The 17,557-nt window shown below is 24.6% G+C and overlaps 1 protein-coding gene across 1 annotated transcript in view; it reads left to right on the top strand.

Moving 5' to 3' along the window:
• The first annotated feature begins 328 nt into the window (after window positions 1-328).
• The window catches only part of LOC109595062 (small conductance calcium-activated potassium channel protein), a 71,668-nt gene continuing 54,439 nt past the window's right edge, over window positions 329-17,557 (top strand). Inside the window, exons 1-3 of the mRNA XM_049961272.1 lie at window positions 329-397; window positions 15,585-15,935; window positions 16,006-16,101. Of these exons, the coding sequence (XP_049817229.1) occupies window positions 15,663-15,935; window positions 16,006-16,101 (369 nt within the window). The 5' untranslated portion in view covers window positions 329-397; window positions 15,585-15,662. The remainder of the gene's footprint in view (window positions 398-15,584; window positions 15,936-16,005; window positions 16,102-17,557) is intronic.

Consider the following 17,557-nt stretch of genomic DNA (forward strand, 5'->3'; position numbering starts at 1 on the left):
TTAGAGTCCTTTTGACTTTCCAGCCCGAACGTTTTTAACGCTTGCCTCACTTAACCTCAAATCACAAACAAAATATATATATATGTATGTCAGAAAAAAACGAAATCGTTCGATGAAAACGTCGACGTTCACGTAAAACGATAATGTGCACAGTTCGTAAATACGGTCGCGCACTTAACGTCGCAACGGTCGATGGAAAACTTTACACCAACAGGTAACTTTTTTCAACTTTTATTTATTGTTTGTCGATTTATTTATTTTGAAAATTGTTTCGCGCCCTTCACACCCACCCCCGTTCCACCCGGAAACGGTTGACTCGGACGCCGCGTCCACCAAAACGGCGTCCTCCCAATTAATTCGGATTAACGAGACTTCAAAGTTTTTTGAAAGTTTTGCGGTTAGTTTGAGGTTAAGTGAAAAAACAAAAATCTAGATTTGAGTGGCGAACTTTATTTGTTTATTTACTTTGCCGTCCGTGTAACGGAGACGTTTGTTTATTGAGTTTTTCGTGGTTCTTTCTTGGAGACACGCAAATCTTGCATTTTTATGGGAAAGCAGACCTTTAAACGATCCCGAATAGACGCACCACGCACCGTAGCCCTTTGTACTTTTATACCTACATGTTGTTTGATAACCGGCGATGTTGTCGTTCCGTTGCTGCGAATGATTAAATGAAGTTGGCGGACGCGTTTTTGAAGTCGGCGGAGTTACGCCCACCCGAACGCGTTAACAATAACGGGTGTCACGACGAACGTAAAATGCGTTTCCACTTTCGGTTTTCGACTTGTTACTGATACAAATTTTGTTCCGAACTGGTTAGTTATTTAAATAATGCTTTTTTTAATTGGGAAACACCCGAAAAATGTTTTCCAATAATTTTATCCGTTTTTAAATGTAACGGGCAATTAACCGTATTGATTTTTGTTATTTTAAAAAATTTATTCGAATACCTGCCTAAAAGTACATAGAAATTGGTTGTTTTCACACAAACTAATACTTTTAATTTTTGGATATCATGAAAAATAAATACAAATTTTAGTTTTATGTAGTTTATTATTTAGTTAATTTCAATTAATATTTTGTGTCACAATTATTGTTTTCCAATTTATAAAATAAGTGCATATTTTAAAATAATTAATTTTTGTTTGTTGACTTTCTCAAATTATAAACTATAATATTATAATAAATTTTAATAAATGATTTTTTTTAATTTTCCATTCCTTAAACGATAACTTCTGGAAAATTCTAGAGTATGTGAAAATAAAAAATAATTACAAATTTTTGTTTTATATAATTTATTTTATTGAAATATTATTAATTATTATAATTATTGTTTTTCATCTTTTTGATATTTTATATTATATATATTTTTCAACAAACAGGATTTTTACAGAAGTATTTTTAAATTAAATGTTTAAAATACTGTTACTATTTAATTATTTATTGTATCAAATTAAAGTAAAGTATTATAATAAATTGCAATAATTAATATTGCTTGTTTCATTTTAAATTCAACTTACGCCGAAATTAAACCAGATTTCTAGAAATTATTGAAAAAATGGTTATAAAAACAATAATTATAAATTATATAATATTTGAATTTTTTAAAAAATTCATTTAATTTTAAATTTCACTTTTTAAAATAGTTAATTATTCAACAAAATTAATTTTATTAATATTTTTAAATAAGATTTTTAGTTTATATTTATTATTTAGTTAAATTTCTAGAAATATTTAGAACGAAAAAATAATCACAAATTTTATACATGTATCCCTTTTTAAGTTAATTAATTTTTCTTTATGAACAAAATAATTTTAGTAATGCTTTTAAATAAAATTTTCAGTTTATTTTTTATTTGAACTATTATTATTATTTATTTGAATATTATAATCAATTTCCATAAAATATTAAAAATTATAAGTTAAAGAAATGATTAATTTATTTACAAAGAAAAAAAAACAAATTATTTTTAATTTTTTAAAACTTAATTTAATTTATCAAGTAACACAATTTAAAATATTTAATTTTTATTTCTCAGTAACAGAATTTCTCAGTAATGTTTTTAAATACTAATTTTATTTTATTTATTATATCTAAATAAAATAAATTTCCATAATTAAAATTTTTAAATTCAATTAAACATTAATTTTTGTCAAATTTTAAAAATAAGTAGAATATTAACAAAAAAAAAAATAGATATTTTATTATAAATTTTAGTTATGTATAACTTATTATAGCTTAATTTACTACATTTTAATTAACTATTTGTTCAAATATTACATAAATTATAATTTATATTTATAAAAAAGTATCAATTTAAAATAATCATTTTTTTATTTTTCATCAACAGGACCATTTTAGTAATGTTTTTAATTAAAATTTTTAAAATACTAATACTGTTTTATTTTGAATTATTTCATCTAAATTATAATTATTAATTATATAATTTTAATCAGTAAATTAATTTCCATAATTGATTTTTTTAAATTTAAAAGTTAATTTTTCCTAGATTTTAAAGTATAACTTTTGAAAATAAGTCTAATTTTATTTTTCATTTTAACTATTTTAGTAATATTTTTAAATAAAATTTTCAAAATTCGTTTACTATTTTTCTTTTTAATTTTCATCTAAATATTATAATAAATTTACATAATTTTTTATATTTATATGGTTAATTTTTGATTTTTTTAGTACAACTTCAAATTAATAAAAATTACAATAAATTTTCATAATTGTTATCATTTCTGAAATTTTTCAAATTAACTATTAAGTTTTTACAAATAACTTCTGTAAAATTTTTTAGAAATTTTAGTTTTATATAATTTGCCATAATTTACGTCAATATTAAATTAATCTTTTTCTAATATTACACAGTTTATTGTTATTCATATTAAAAAAAAAATCTTTTATTTTTCCCCAACAGAAAATTTATTTAGATTTTATGTTATTGATTTATTTACATATTATATTTTATACGTTATTATAATTATTTAAATATTATAATTCCTTCTTGATCACTTTTTAGGTCCACTTTTATTAAATTTTAAATTATAAATTAATTAAATTGACTAGAATATTTATTAAAAATAGAATAATTACAACTTAAATTTTTTTAATCATTTCTTTGATAATGTTTTCAAATATTGTTTTATTTAATTATAAATACAACGCTTTCACTTTTTTGTTCATTAATAATAATGAATTGAATAAAATTATTTAATAATTATTAATTTTATTGTTATTATTAATATATTTATTTCTAATTAAAACATAATTATCAGTGATTTTTGTAATTTATACATTTGACATTTAATTTTATATTGTCCAGGTTCATATATTACATTTTTTTATTGAGGATTGAATAGGAAAAATTTATTCAAAAATATTTTTTTTTTCAAATGATTCATACAATTATGTAATAATTTAATAAAGACTAATTTTTGTGATTAATGTCTCAACGTATTTTTTTATATATTTTTTTTTTAAATGTTATACACATTAAATTATATATCTTGACAATAAATACTAAATTTTATTAGTTACACTAATTTTAATAAAATTTGTAATTATTTTTCTAATAAAATAAAGTCAGACAAGAGAAAATTAATAATAAATGACAAATTAATTAGTTTTAGTCAAGTTGAAACGTGTTAGATTGAGTTACATTCAAAAACCCATAATTTATTCAAACCGAAACGTTTTCAATGTATTTAAATTCTGATCCCCTAAACCGTTTAATTTTTAACTAAAATTTTCACTTGGAAATATCATCGAATCCCATTTCATAAATGTGTAAAAGGCATTCTTCGAAAAATCCGAACGAATTATGTATTCTGGGTCGACTAACGATTTTTTAACTTCTCAGAATTTCCCTTACCAAATTGATTCGACGTGGCGAAATTCTTCGACGAGAGAAGTTTATATCGCAAATTCCCAGTATCAAATTAAATGTTCTCTCTCGGAATGTTGGAAATATTTTCGCCGAACAAATTCATAATAACACCCTCCCCCACAACACCACGACGAAAAGTTGCCGATTCCGCCATCGTGCAACAAACGGGTTTGTTTAATCGACGCACCGAACGGGTTAAAAAAAAAATTGAAAAACACAGAAGAGTGTCGAAACTAATAAAACAAAATTGCACCGCGTCCAATCATAAAAGTTATATCTCGTGAAAAAAGTCAATTCAATCGTAATCCTCTAATGGTTTAGGTCCCGTTCAGTTTCCGCAACTTATTCCTTAAATTGCTCGATTTTTTTTTTTATCATCCGCCGCCATATCATTTATTTCTAATGGACGCACGTTACGCGTGCAAAAACAATACGGCTCGTCTAGCAGATAACAAATTTCCATGTTGTCGGGCCGGTGTTGTTCGAAGGAAATTGCCTTTGTGTGTGGTGGGGCATTTTTTCCTCCGGATTGTTTCTTTTACGAGGAAGGCAAGATTTTCGGGATTGACGCTAAATGGCGGCCCATTATCGTCCGTTTCAGTTGTTTATTAGCATTCGACGGCTTGAATGGTCGACGCCAGATTTATTCTCGTCTTGTAGTTTTGCCTTAATGACTGCAAACACACTTTCGGTATGCGTATCAGTCGGATTGTTGAGCACGCATACCGGTTCTTTAATGTTGTTGGTCTCAGTGTGTTACTTGTACGAACTTAATTTATTGTAATCCTTATTTTGACAACGAAAATATTACTAATTAAACTATTTTAAACAAAAAAAAAAAAACATAAAAAACACTGAAATATGATACAATTTAATGTATGGTTATTTTAAAATTAATTTCCTTCCATTTTATACACAATTGTTTTTATTAAAAATATCTAAAAATAAAATCATACAACTCACTGACTGTAAAATAATATGCAAATTATAGTATATATTTTATTTTTAATTATAAATGAATATTTCTTTTATTATTATTTCAGGTTAAGCAATGCACATATTTTCATTTAAATGTTTTGTTAGCTGGAGTGAGAAGTTGAAAAGGTTTAAAAGGTAATAACATTTTGTTAAATTTTTTATCATATAAAAAAGTTATAAAAGTATAATTTTATAATAATGTAAACAAGACATCAAAATGAAAAAGTAATTTCTTTTTTTAAAATTAATGTTTTCAATAATTTCCTTAAATTTCTTATAAAAAGCTGCAAAAGTTAGTCATAAAACTCTCACTGATGGTAAAAAATATGTGTAATATAGTATTGTAAAATGGCTTTATTTAAAATTTAAGTTCTATCCTTGTTTTCCACAATTATCCATTCATTTTCTATAAAATTAAATATATCAAAAAGTAATCCTAACACTGTCAGTGATATTTTTAAACAGAAATTAGATTTTTTTTATTTTTGATTCAAGGAAACTAATACATATGTTTCAGTTTAAATTTTAATTAACTGGAATGATAAACTTAAAAATAGTACATTTTCTTAACCATAAAATTTAATTTTTAAAACATTAAAAGGACATAAAAAGTTTGACTGTGTCTTATAGAAAACAAGACAACTTACTGAAAAAATGATTTTATTTTCAAATTAATTTCTTTCATTTTCTATTAAAAATATATAAAAAAGTAATCGTAAAATTGTCAGTGATAGACAAACATAAATTAGAATATTTTTATTTTTGTTTCAAGGAAACTAATACACATGTTTCAGTTTAAATATTAATTAAATGAAATGATAGTACATTTTCTTAATACAAAATATTTTTAACCACAAATTTTGTTAATTTTCACGACATTACAAGGACACAAAAAAGTTAGATTATGTCTTACATAGAAAACAGGACAACTTACTGAAAAAATGATTTTATTTTCAAATTAATTTCTTTCATTTTCTATTAAAAATATATAAAAAAGTAATCGTAAAATTGTCAGTGATAGACAAACATAAATTAGAATATTTTTATTTTTGTTTCAAGGAAACTAATACATATGTTTCAGTTTAAATTTTAATTAACTGGAATGATAAACTTAAAAATAGTACATTTTCTTAACCATAAAATTTAATTTTTAAAACATTAAAAGGACATAAAAAGTTAGACTGTGTCTTATAGAAAACAAGACAACTTACTGAAAAAATGATTTTATTTTCAAATTAATTTCTTTCATTTTCTATTAAAAATATATAAAAAAGTAATCGTAAAATTGTCAGTGATAGACAAACATAAATTAGAATATTTTTATTTTTGTTTCAAGGAAACTAATACACATGTTTCAGTTTAAATATTAATTAAATGAAATGATAGTATATTTTCTTAATACAAAATATTTTTAACCACAAATTTTGTTAATTTTCACGACATTACAAGGATACAAAAAAGTTAGATTATGTCTTACATAGAAAACAGGACAACTTACTGAAAAAATGATTTTATTTTCAAATTAATTTCTTTCATTTTCTATTAAAAATATATAAAAAAGTAATCGTAAAATTGTCAGTGATAGACAAACATAAATTAGAATATTTTTATTTTTGTTTCAAGGAAACTAATACATATGTTTCAGTTTAAATTTTAATTAACTGGAATGATAAACTTAAAAATAGTACATTTTCTTAACCATAAAATTTAATTTTTAAAACATTAAAAGGACATAAAAAGTTAGACTGTGTCTTATAGAAAACAAGACAACTTACTGAAAAAATGATTTTATTTTCAAATTAATTTCTTTCATTTTCTATTAAAAATATATAAAAAAGTAATCGTAAAATTGTCAGTGATAGACAAACATAAATTAGAATATTTTTATTTTTGTTTCAAGGAAACTAATACACATGTTTCAGTTTAAATATTAATTAAATGAAATGATAGTACATTTTCTTAATACAAAATATTTTTAACCACAAATTTTGTTAATTTTCACGACATTACAGGGACACAAAAAAGTTAGATTATGTCTTACATAGAAAACAGGACAACTTACTGAAAAAATGATTTTATTTTCAAATTAATTTCCTTCATTTTCTATTAAAAATATATAAAAAAGTAATCGTAAAATTGTCAGTGATAGACAAACATAAATTAGAATATTTTTATTTTTGTTTCAAGGAAACTAATACACATGTTTCAGTTTAAATATTAATTAAATGAAATGATAGTACATTTTCTTAATACAAAATATTCTTAACCACAAATTTTGTTAATTTTCACGACATTACAAGAACACAAAAAAGTTAGATTATGTCTTACATAGAAAACAGGACAACTTACTGAAAAAATGATTTTATTTTCAAATTAATTTCTTTCCATGTGTTCGACAAGTGTCCATTAATATTTTATAAAAAATATATAAAAGAACTAATCGTAAAACTGTCAGTGATATTTTTAAACAGAAATCAGATTTTTTTTCGTTTCTAGGAAACTAATACACATATTTCAGTTTAAGCTTTAATTACCAGAAATGATAAATTTAAAATTAGTTTTTTTCTTTAAACAAAATATTTTTTTAAAACAAATTATTTATTTTTTAATCATATAATTAGTTAATTTTTAAGACATTAAAAGGACATAAAAAGTTAGATTGTGTCTTATAGAAAAGAGGACAACTTATTGAAAAAATGATTTTATTTTCAAAGCAATTTCTTTTCATGTGTTCGACAATTGTTCTTTCATTTCTATAAAAAATATATAAAAAAAAAATTAAAATTATCAATAATATTTTTAAATAAAAATTAGATTTTTTTATTTTTTGTTTCGACATGTTATAGCTTAAATTTTAATTAAGCGGAATGATAAACTAACATTTTTTAATACAAATTATTTTTTAACCATAAAATTTGTTAATTTTTAACACATTAAAAGGATATAAAAAAATTAGATTGTATCTTATAGAAAATAGAACAACTTACTGAAAAAATGATTTTATTTTCAAATTATTTTTTTTCCATGTGTTCAACAATTGTTCTTTCTGTTTCTATAAAAAATATATAAAAAGTAATCTTAAAACTATCAGTGATATTTTTAAACAGAAATCAGATTTTTTATTTTCATTTCAAGGAAACTAATACACGTGTTTCAATTTAAATTTTAATTAACAGGAATGATAGTTGATAGATAATAATGAATTAGTATTTTTTTGAAACAAAATATTTATTTTTAATCATAAAATTTGTTAATTTTGAACACAAAAAAGGACATAAAAAAGTTATATTGAGTCTCATAGAAAACTGACAAATTTCTGAAAAAATATTTTTATTTTCAAAGCAATTTCTTTTCATGTGTTCGACAATTGTTCTTTCAAATATATATAAAAAAGTAATCGTAAAACAGTCATATATTTTACAAACATATTTTTAAACAGAAATAAGATTTTTTATTTTTATTTGAAGGAAACAGATTTCAGTTTAAGCTTTAATTACCTGTAATGATTAATTTAAAAATGGTACTAACACTTTTTAATACAAAATATTTATTTTTTAACCATAAAATTTGTTAATTTTGAAGGCGTACAGAAGTTACATTGTGTCTTGTTGAAAACTGGACAACTTACTGAAAAAATGATTTTTATTTTCAAATTAATTTCTATTCATGTTTTTGACAATTGTCCATATGTTTTCTAAAAAAAAATATTAAAACAATAATTGTAGAACTGTCAGCGATATTTTTAAATAAAAATTAGATTTTTTATTTTTGTTTCAAGGAAACTAATTAATACACACATGTTTCAGTTTAAATTTTGATTAAAATACTTCAGTTTAAGCTTTAATTACCTGAAATGATAAACTTAAAAATAGTACATTTATTTTTTAAACATAAAATGTGTTAATTTTAAAGACATAAAAAAGTGAGATTGTGTATTATGTAAATCAGAACAACTTATTGAAAAAATATTTTTATTTTCCAATTAATTTCTATTCATATTTTCAACAGTTATCCATTTTTTTCTATAAAAAGATAATTGTAAAACTATTATTATTTCTATTTTTAAATAGAAATTAGATACTTTTATTTTTGTTTCAAATAAACTAACATATGTTTTAGTTTAAGTTTTAAATAGCTGGAATGATAAACTTAAAAATGGTACTAACATTTTTTAATACAAATTATCTATTTTTTAATCATAAGATTTGTTAAAAAGGACATAAAAAATTAGATTATGTATTTCCATGTTTCGACATTTGTACATTTATTTTTTATAAAAAATGTATAAAAAATTAAAAATTTGTCGTACTTTTTTTAGTCCTTAGATATTTTTTCCAAAAAATAATGTGACTCTCTTGGGACCAATAATAATTTATATAAAATAATTTTGAGAAGTCAAAAAATCTTTCAATAAAATAAAGATTAATTTTTACAATTTTGAGATTTTTATCGACAATTAAATAATTCTTATTAATGTTTAAATTATTTTAAAATTTATCTCCAGTTTATCCATAATTATACTTGACTAAAAAATAATAATGTAAAATTATGAAACCAAAATGTTGATTTGCTTATCTTTAAAACACCATTTTACATCACAATAATTGATAGCCGTAAAACTGTAAAAATTTAATTAAAAAGTATTTACGTTTTATCACCGATTTCTTCCGTCGACGAGATGCAATAAAATTCACCTGATTTCGCCCACTCCAGTTCCATAATTTACGATTGAAAAACCAAAACTAGTTTCAAAAACAGCATGAAATTTACTGCAAAATACTGCAACCGATCATAAAACTTGGATCGATAAACCACATAAATACAATTTTATTATGATTTAGTGCATAAACGAAAAAGATTACAAAAATTTAATCGTACGAGACTGACAATATTTTAGTCCTTTGTGTGTTATGTAGATCATTCGGTAATTGGTGCCTTATTATCATCGAATATTTATACGTCACAACAATGGGTTCAAAAATAAAATCGACAGCAAATCGATGCCGGCCTTTATAAATTAATAATAAATCTCGAAATGAGTGGTGTTCCATCAAACAATTTGTAAATTAGTCATTTTAAATACGTCAATTGCAGATGTTGAAAAAACAATCGATTAAATGGATGAAAGAATTAAACTAAAGCGACGGCAACAATGGGTAGAAATAAAACTCACCCTTTTGATAAAACTTACGAGTAAATTAACTCAAAACTTCCGGAAACTTTTTAAAGTGGAAACGCCTGATACTATATCGAATAGTTCGCACCGATAAACCTCCGCCAAATTTTTAATTAACCCCGAAACGAAACGACGACATCGCCCCTCACCAGGACACCGAACTCACCATTTTTTCCCCCCTTAAAAGTAGCCTTCTTTTATATGCGTGCTTCTTTACTCGACTGTACAAACTGATCTATCTATTGTGTTGCACCAGTTTTGAACGTGACACGTGCAAACTATCGAATTAAACTCCCGAAAGTACTAAAACCTGTGTTTATTTCTTGAACTCGAAAACTTCGTCCATTATTTTGCCCCCTGTGCACGGAATATTTCTAACACAACATGCATTTTATGTGTGTAGTTACAAATATTAAATGTTTGGGAACGCGGAGCGAGGGTGCCTTTCTCCCAACACCACCAACAATTAACCCAAACAAGACAAGATGCACGAAATGTACATGAACGTTTAGAGTTTTTTCCTGAGTAACGTTGTAAAACGGCACCTTGTCGGTTTGAGCACAAAGAGAAACACCCTCGCACAATAAATTAACGAGAAGGTAAGTCCAAAAACTCAACACAAAAACCACACAACATACAACCAGTATTAATTTAAACAAACAAACGAAAACTATGATTGGATTTGCCTCGAGACAATTTTTGCTGAGTGCGGACGGTAAAGAAGCACGCAACAACTTTGTACATAATACGACCCCTTTTTTAAATATACTTTTTTTTAAGATAGCTTCCCCCGCAACAAATACTACACATATACGCTTCAAATATCCAATATAGATAAATATAGACGGGGTGGTACAATGAGAGATAAACAAACAACACAACACCATATAATATATTTATTTAATTGCATTTTGTATGTGTGTGTTTGTGTATAAAATGCAAATCGTTCCGTATCATACATCAAATGGTAAAGCCGTGGGATTTGAAACGTTGACTGAACGTTATTCGGGAAGGATTTAACTTTCACTGGCCCACCCGGTAAAGCTTTTACGCAAACGTATTATTTATAACGTTACAGTGTGTTCCAAATCCAGTCATTTCAAGGTATATAGCGTTAAAGGGTGCCTTCTTATCGTAACGATTTATTAACGTCGATGTATTCCTGGGGTTGTGCTAAATTATCGGACGATTAAGAGGTGACACACGTGGGAGAGGGCTCAATATAATTTCATTTAAAAAACATGAGAAAAAAATTATTTAAGTTAAAAAATTATATTAACAAAGTAGGATTTTCAAGTTAAATAAAAGTAAAAGTTTTACTGTACACATATTTATTAGTTTTTATTTATTTAAGGGTAATAATACAACATATAATGAGAAGAAAAAGGATAATACGTCTCTAATTTTTCAATCGTTTTTTATAAATCCATTTCGTTTGTATGAAGAATTTATTGTAAGTATTTCTTAAAATTACTATTCTAACATTTTTTATAGAATATCGTTTTTAAATCTAACTAATTTTGTACTTTTACAATTGTCTATACAAATAAAAGTATAATTTCTAGATTTTAGAGCTAATTTAAAAAAAAAAAAAATAATAAAATTTATTGTGACAAAAAAAATTATTTCAGTTCTTAAATGGATTATTTCATTACAAATAAGAGATTTAGTATATTAACAATTTTTGGATTAAAATATTTTTAATAATTTTCTATTTTTAGAGCATTCTCAAGAAAGTTTTATTTTGCATTTTGTTATTAATCTAAATTAATTTAATCATTGTAGTATTATTTTAATTTTAATTCAGACATATATTTAAAAAAATTATTTTTAATCAAACATAAATTAACTATTTTCAAACTCGTAGTTTTTATCAAAGTAATATTATTAATTAAAATTTATTTTATTAATATTTATACTAATTTTAAACAAATAAAACCTCGTATAAGCTTTTTCAAATATTTATATTTGTAAAGCATACTCAACAAATTTGTATATAGCTTTTTATTACTAACCAAAATTAATCTAGTTTAATATTTGATTCGATTTTATTTTGTTTTTAACATTATTAATAAGAATAAAAATTTATTTTGATCCATAATAAGTGGCAGATTATTAAAATGTTATTTAACATTTGTACTAATTTCAAACAAATAAAACCTCATATAAAATTTTTCATATTTTATATTTTTGGAGATTCCTTAACAAATTTCTAATCTAATTCTAAACCTTGTAGTATTGAAGTGCCATTTTCATTTTAATTTAAGAGTCACAAAAAATATATTTATAATAATTATAATATCTTAAAAATATAAGACATAAAATAATTATTTTGAAAATCTACTTTTTTTATCAAAGTCGATTTTATTTTGTTCTTAATATTATTAATAACAAGGATGTTAAAATTGGGTTTATTAATATTTGTACTAATTTCAAACAAATAAAGCCTCGTATACAATTTTTCAAATTTTTAGAATTTTAGATTATTCTCAACAAATTTGACACATTTTCATTTTAATTTAAGAGACAAATATAATCAAAGAATATGTTTATAATGATTAAAATATCTTTGAAAAATAAAACATAAATTAATTATTTTCAAATTCTCCTATTTTTTTATTAAAGTTGATTTTATTTTGTTCCTAAAATTATTAATAATAATAAAAAAATATTTTTACCCATAATAAATGGAGGGGTATTAAAATCTTGTTTATTAACATTTGTACTAACTCCAAACAAATAAAACCCGTATAAAATTTTTCAAATTTTTATATTTTCAAAATATTCTTAACAAATTTCTATTTAGATTTTTATTACTACTCAAAATTAATTTAATACTTGCAATATTAAAGTGCCCTTTTCATTTTAATTAAAGAGACAAATATATACAAAAATATATTTATGATTAAAATATCATGACAAATAACAGGATATTAAAAATTGGTTTATTAACATTCGTATTAATTTCAAAAAAATAAAACCTCGTATAAAATTGTTTCAAATTTTTATATTTTTATAGCATTCTCAATAAATTTCTATTTACCTTTTTATTACTAACCAAAATTAGTCTAATATTTACAGTATTAAAGTGTCATTTTCATTTTAAGTTACAAATATATTTATAATGATTGAAATATTAAAAATAAGTAAAACATAAAATAATTATTTTTAAATTCTCGTATTTTTTGTCAAAATCGATTTTATTTTGTTCTTAACATTATTAATAACAATAAAAATTTATTTTTACCCATAATAAGTGGAGGTATATTAAAATTTTATTTATTAACATTTGTACTAACTCTAAACAAATAAAACTCGTATAAAATTCTTCAAATGTTTATATTTTTAAAGTATTCTTAACAAATTTCTATTTAGATTTTTATTACTAACCAAAATTAATCTAATACTTGCAGTATTAAAGTGCCATTTTTATTTTAATTTAAGAGACAAATATATGAAAAAAATATATTTATAATGATTCAAATATCTTTAAAAAATAAAACACAAAATAATTATTTTGAAATTCTCGTATTTTTTATCAAAGTCAATTTTATTTTGTTCTTAACATTATTAATAACAATAAAAATTTATTTTTACCCATGACAAATGACAGGATATTAAAAATTGGTTTATTAACATTTGTACTAATTTTAAAAAAATATAACCTCGTATAATTTTTTTTCAAATTTTTATATTTTTATAGCATTCTCAACAAATTTCTATTTCTTTTTATTACTAACCAAAATTAATCTAATCTTTGCAGTATTAAGGTGCCATTTTCATTTACAAATGTATTTATACTGATTAAAATATTAAAAATACAAAATAATTATTTTGAAATTTTCGTATTTTTTTATCAAAGTCAATTTTATTTTGTTCTTAACATTATTATTAACAATAAAAATTACTTTTAACTGTGACAAGTGGCAATGTACTAAAATTTAATTTATTAACATTTATACGAATTTCAAATAAATAAAACCTCCTGTCATATTTTTCAAAATTTTGTATTTTCAAGAAATTTCGATATGCCTTTTTTTACCAACCAAAATTAATTTAGTCCTTACAATTTTGGTCCTTGCAGTATTAAAGTAATATTTGCATTTTAATATAAGAACAAATATATATTTAATTTTACTATTTCGAAAACAATTTTCAATATGAATCGAAAAAAGTTTTTCTGAAATCAATTTAAACAAAATTTAATGTAGAATTTCTGCTGTTAATTTAATAATTTTAACTTTGAACAAGTTATATAAATTAAAGAATAATTTTGTAAAAAAAAAAACATTTTTACAACTAGCTTTTTCTCTCCCGATTTACACAATAAAAAAGAATTTTTAAATGCCAATTTTTAATAGTAAAATGATTTTCCAAAAAAAAATAGCAATTACTAATAAATTATAAGCAAAGTAAATACGATTTGTATAGATAAAAACACATTAATTAGCATAAATTGTTTCTCCATTATCTTTAGAAACGACAAAACATCCGTTATTAACAAATCGATCGAATTTGTATAATTCTTTAGTATTCCAACCGCTTAGTCGGAGCACGTCAGTGCGCAAATAACAATTAAAAGATAATTAGTTTAATATTCTATGAGAAAATTATTGATAATTTAATTATGGCCGACTTGAACCGGGGCCAGAGTAATAAAATAATTTCGTTCAGTCACCAATATGTTCGCGTCCATTTCACAAAAATTGTTAGTAACCGAATGCTCCGGGACAAACAATTTAAGTAAGTAGTCCTAAAAATAGTTTTATTGATGTTTCTCAAACTATGTAATGGGTCGTTTTAAATATCTTATTCCTTTGATCAATGCAACATCCAAATATAGGCACCTAACCACTCGAAAATGGCTCATAAAATATTCCAACAGGGTGTTTACTGATTTTTTTATCTATTTGAGGCACAATTTACGAGGAATACTTACAAATAGACTGGAAGGTCCTTGAAATGGTGAAGGATTTGGAGTGCACACAATCCCCTGTAATAATAAACAGTGGGGGGATTTCTATCAGCTGTTTTAACACAGAGACTTGCCAACTCAATGTTTTATATTTGTGACGGCATAAAATAACTAAATAAGGATCAATTTACCAAGGGAAACGCACCTTTGAGCAACAGGAACGGGAAACAATGAGGTGGCAACGCGAAAAGTTTAGAAAACCCCCCGTTTAGTGACCAAACGTTGAATTGATAGCTTTTAGATGATGAAATCACAAGTTTTGTTTTAAAATGAACCCGACTTTTTGTTTTCGTTCACAACCAAGCAGTAGTTTTGTCAAACTTCAAGGAAACTCCTTTGCCCGTTCGCAGCTGAGCAAAAAAACAACGTCCCCAGCGTGCTGAATGCTTGGGCGTTAAAAAGGCGGAAAAACAAAAGATCAAACGTGGCACTCGTGTGCATTTTTGCTTGAACAAAACACGGTTGGAGGCAAAGAAGTTTTCCCATTGAATCGATTGACGGAACGACTGCTTGGGTGGGCCGGAATCTTGGGTGTGGTGTATTAAAATGTGGTGTTTTGCAGTTACGAAAACCAGTGTCAACCCTATCTATTCCCGGGGCGGTGAAGAATTCGAGCCGGGACAGCGGTGGAGGGGGTAGAATGCAACAGGAAGAACCCGGGGTTGCTCTAGTGGGACATGTCGAGTATCCGAGGTTTATGGACGCGGAGCGTGCCATTGGTACGGGTGTATACAAGGGGCCTTCTTCTGGTAGCTTAAAGCACAAACCGAATGTGGGCTACCGCCTGGGTAGGCGCAAAGCCCTATTCGAAAAACGGAAAAGAATTAGTGATTACGCTTTAGTTATGGGTATGTTTGGGATTATTGTTATGGTCATTGAAAATGAACTCTCAAGTGCTGGCGTTTATCGTAAAGTATGACGGCCGTTTTTTCGTGCCACCGTTCCATCCTAGTTATCGTTTCCCCCTTTTCTTTCTGTTGCAGGACGAATTTTACTCAATTGCGCTCAAAACCCTGATATCTGTTTCGACTGTGATTCTTTTAGGCCTCATCGTGGCCTATCATGCTTTAGAAGTACAGGTGAGTGAATATTTGATTACCTAAACTAACGCGAATGTCACGACGTAATTAAAATGCATATTTTCATTACCAGCTGAATCGTAAAGAAGATACAAGTTTAATTAAAAAATGTTCAAGGTCTCCTACAGATTAATTAATTCCATTACGAAAATAATAATTAACCACGGTATTAATGACCATCAAAGTTATTTAAAGCCACTGAAACGTTTCATCTTTTCACTTGAGGATTTAAAAATGGATTTATCATTTAAAACAAGTTCTCTAAGAAGAAAAACGTTGTTTCTGTGCAATGCGGAATTATCTTTATTGTACTTCCATATTTCAAAAATCATAAAACCACTTTTATTATCCCGATATAAAGCGTTAGCTGCATAAACTAAGAATATTATAATATTTCTATAGAAACCACTTCAGCATTCAGACGGGTATTGTCTTATTTATATGTATCGGTTTATCTGGTTATAATTCGAAACTAGTGCTAAACTAATTTCACTTCGTTTCTGCAGCTTTATGCTATTCAGATACGTCTCATATATCTTTGTCCCGGGAGTAGAAATAAATTGGAGTGATGGAGAAGAGAAATAGGATTATTTTATTTTTTAACAAAATAATATATTTTATAATCTAGGGTACGGATGAATTCTGTTGTGTTAAGTAAACCACTTTAAAAGAAGTCTCTAAAATTGTGATATTATTATATACTGAGTATTTTTTTCACACTTAATTTAATGGCATTATAATGACACCCACAAAGGACGAAGTAATAAAAGCTTGGGATTATTAAAATAGTAAATCTCGATTCCATATATTTTATTATATTATTTATAATTAACATTTGGTGGGATAACATTTGGCTAATCCACTAAGCTGGCACACAAGATTAAACAAACTTGAACCTGTGTTTGGGATCATTATTCTGCTGAAATCTCCTTATTACATGCAATTCTTCCTTATATGGAGATAAATTGTTACAGAAGATTTACGTATTTTTTACATACTATCTATTCTACTTTCAATTAATGCAAATGGGACAGTGCAGAATAATCTGTAACATGTCAGACCTGAGCTTTCTCTCTTCCACGTTTAACTGTGTGAATTAAAAGCTTTGAATCATACCTTTGGCTAAACTTTCATTACCATTAATATAACACATCTTTAAAATAATATTTATGATGGAATATTAGTAACAATAAGTATTTAATAAACATTTTTTACTCACTGAATCTATTGATACCATAAAAAAAAACTTCAAAAACAAGATTTTGACTAGCAATAAATTCTCTAATTTGAGGGAGAAGTCTTTAGAAATATTTTTCAAGTCTTCTTCAATGTTTTTAAATATGTCATCACTTAATAATTTCATGCCTTTGTTATTTAAAAATTGGGCAAAGTTGAACCTGCGTTTAGTATCATTATTCTACTGAAGTCTTCTTACAGGTAATTCTTCTTCATTACT

Source organism: Aethina tumida, chromosome 1 (genome assembly GCF_024364675.1).
Source record: "Aethina tumida isolate Nest 87 chromosome 1, icAetTumi1.1, whole genome shotgun sequence".
Taxonomy (NCBI): Eukaryota; Metazoa; Arthropoda; class Insecta; order Coleoptera; family Nitidulidae; genus Aethina; species Aethina tumida.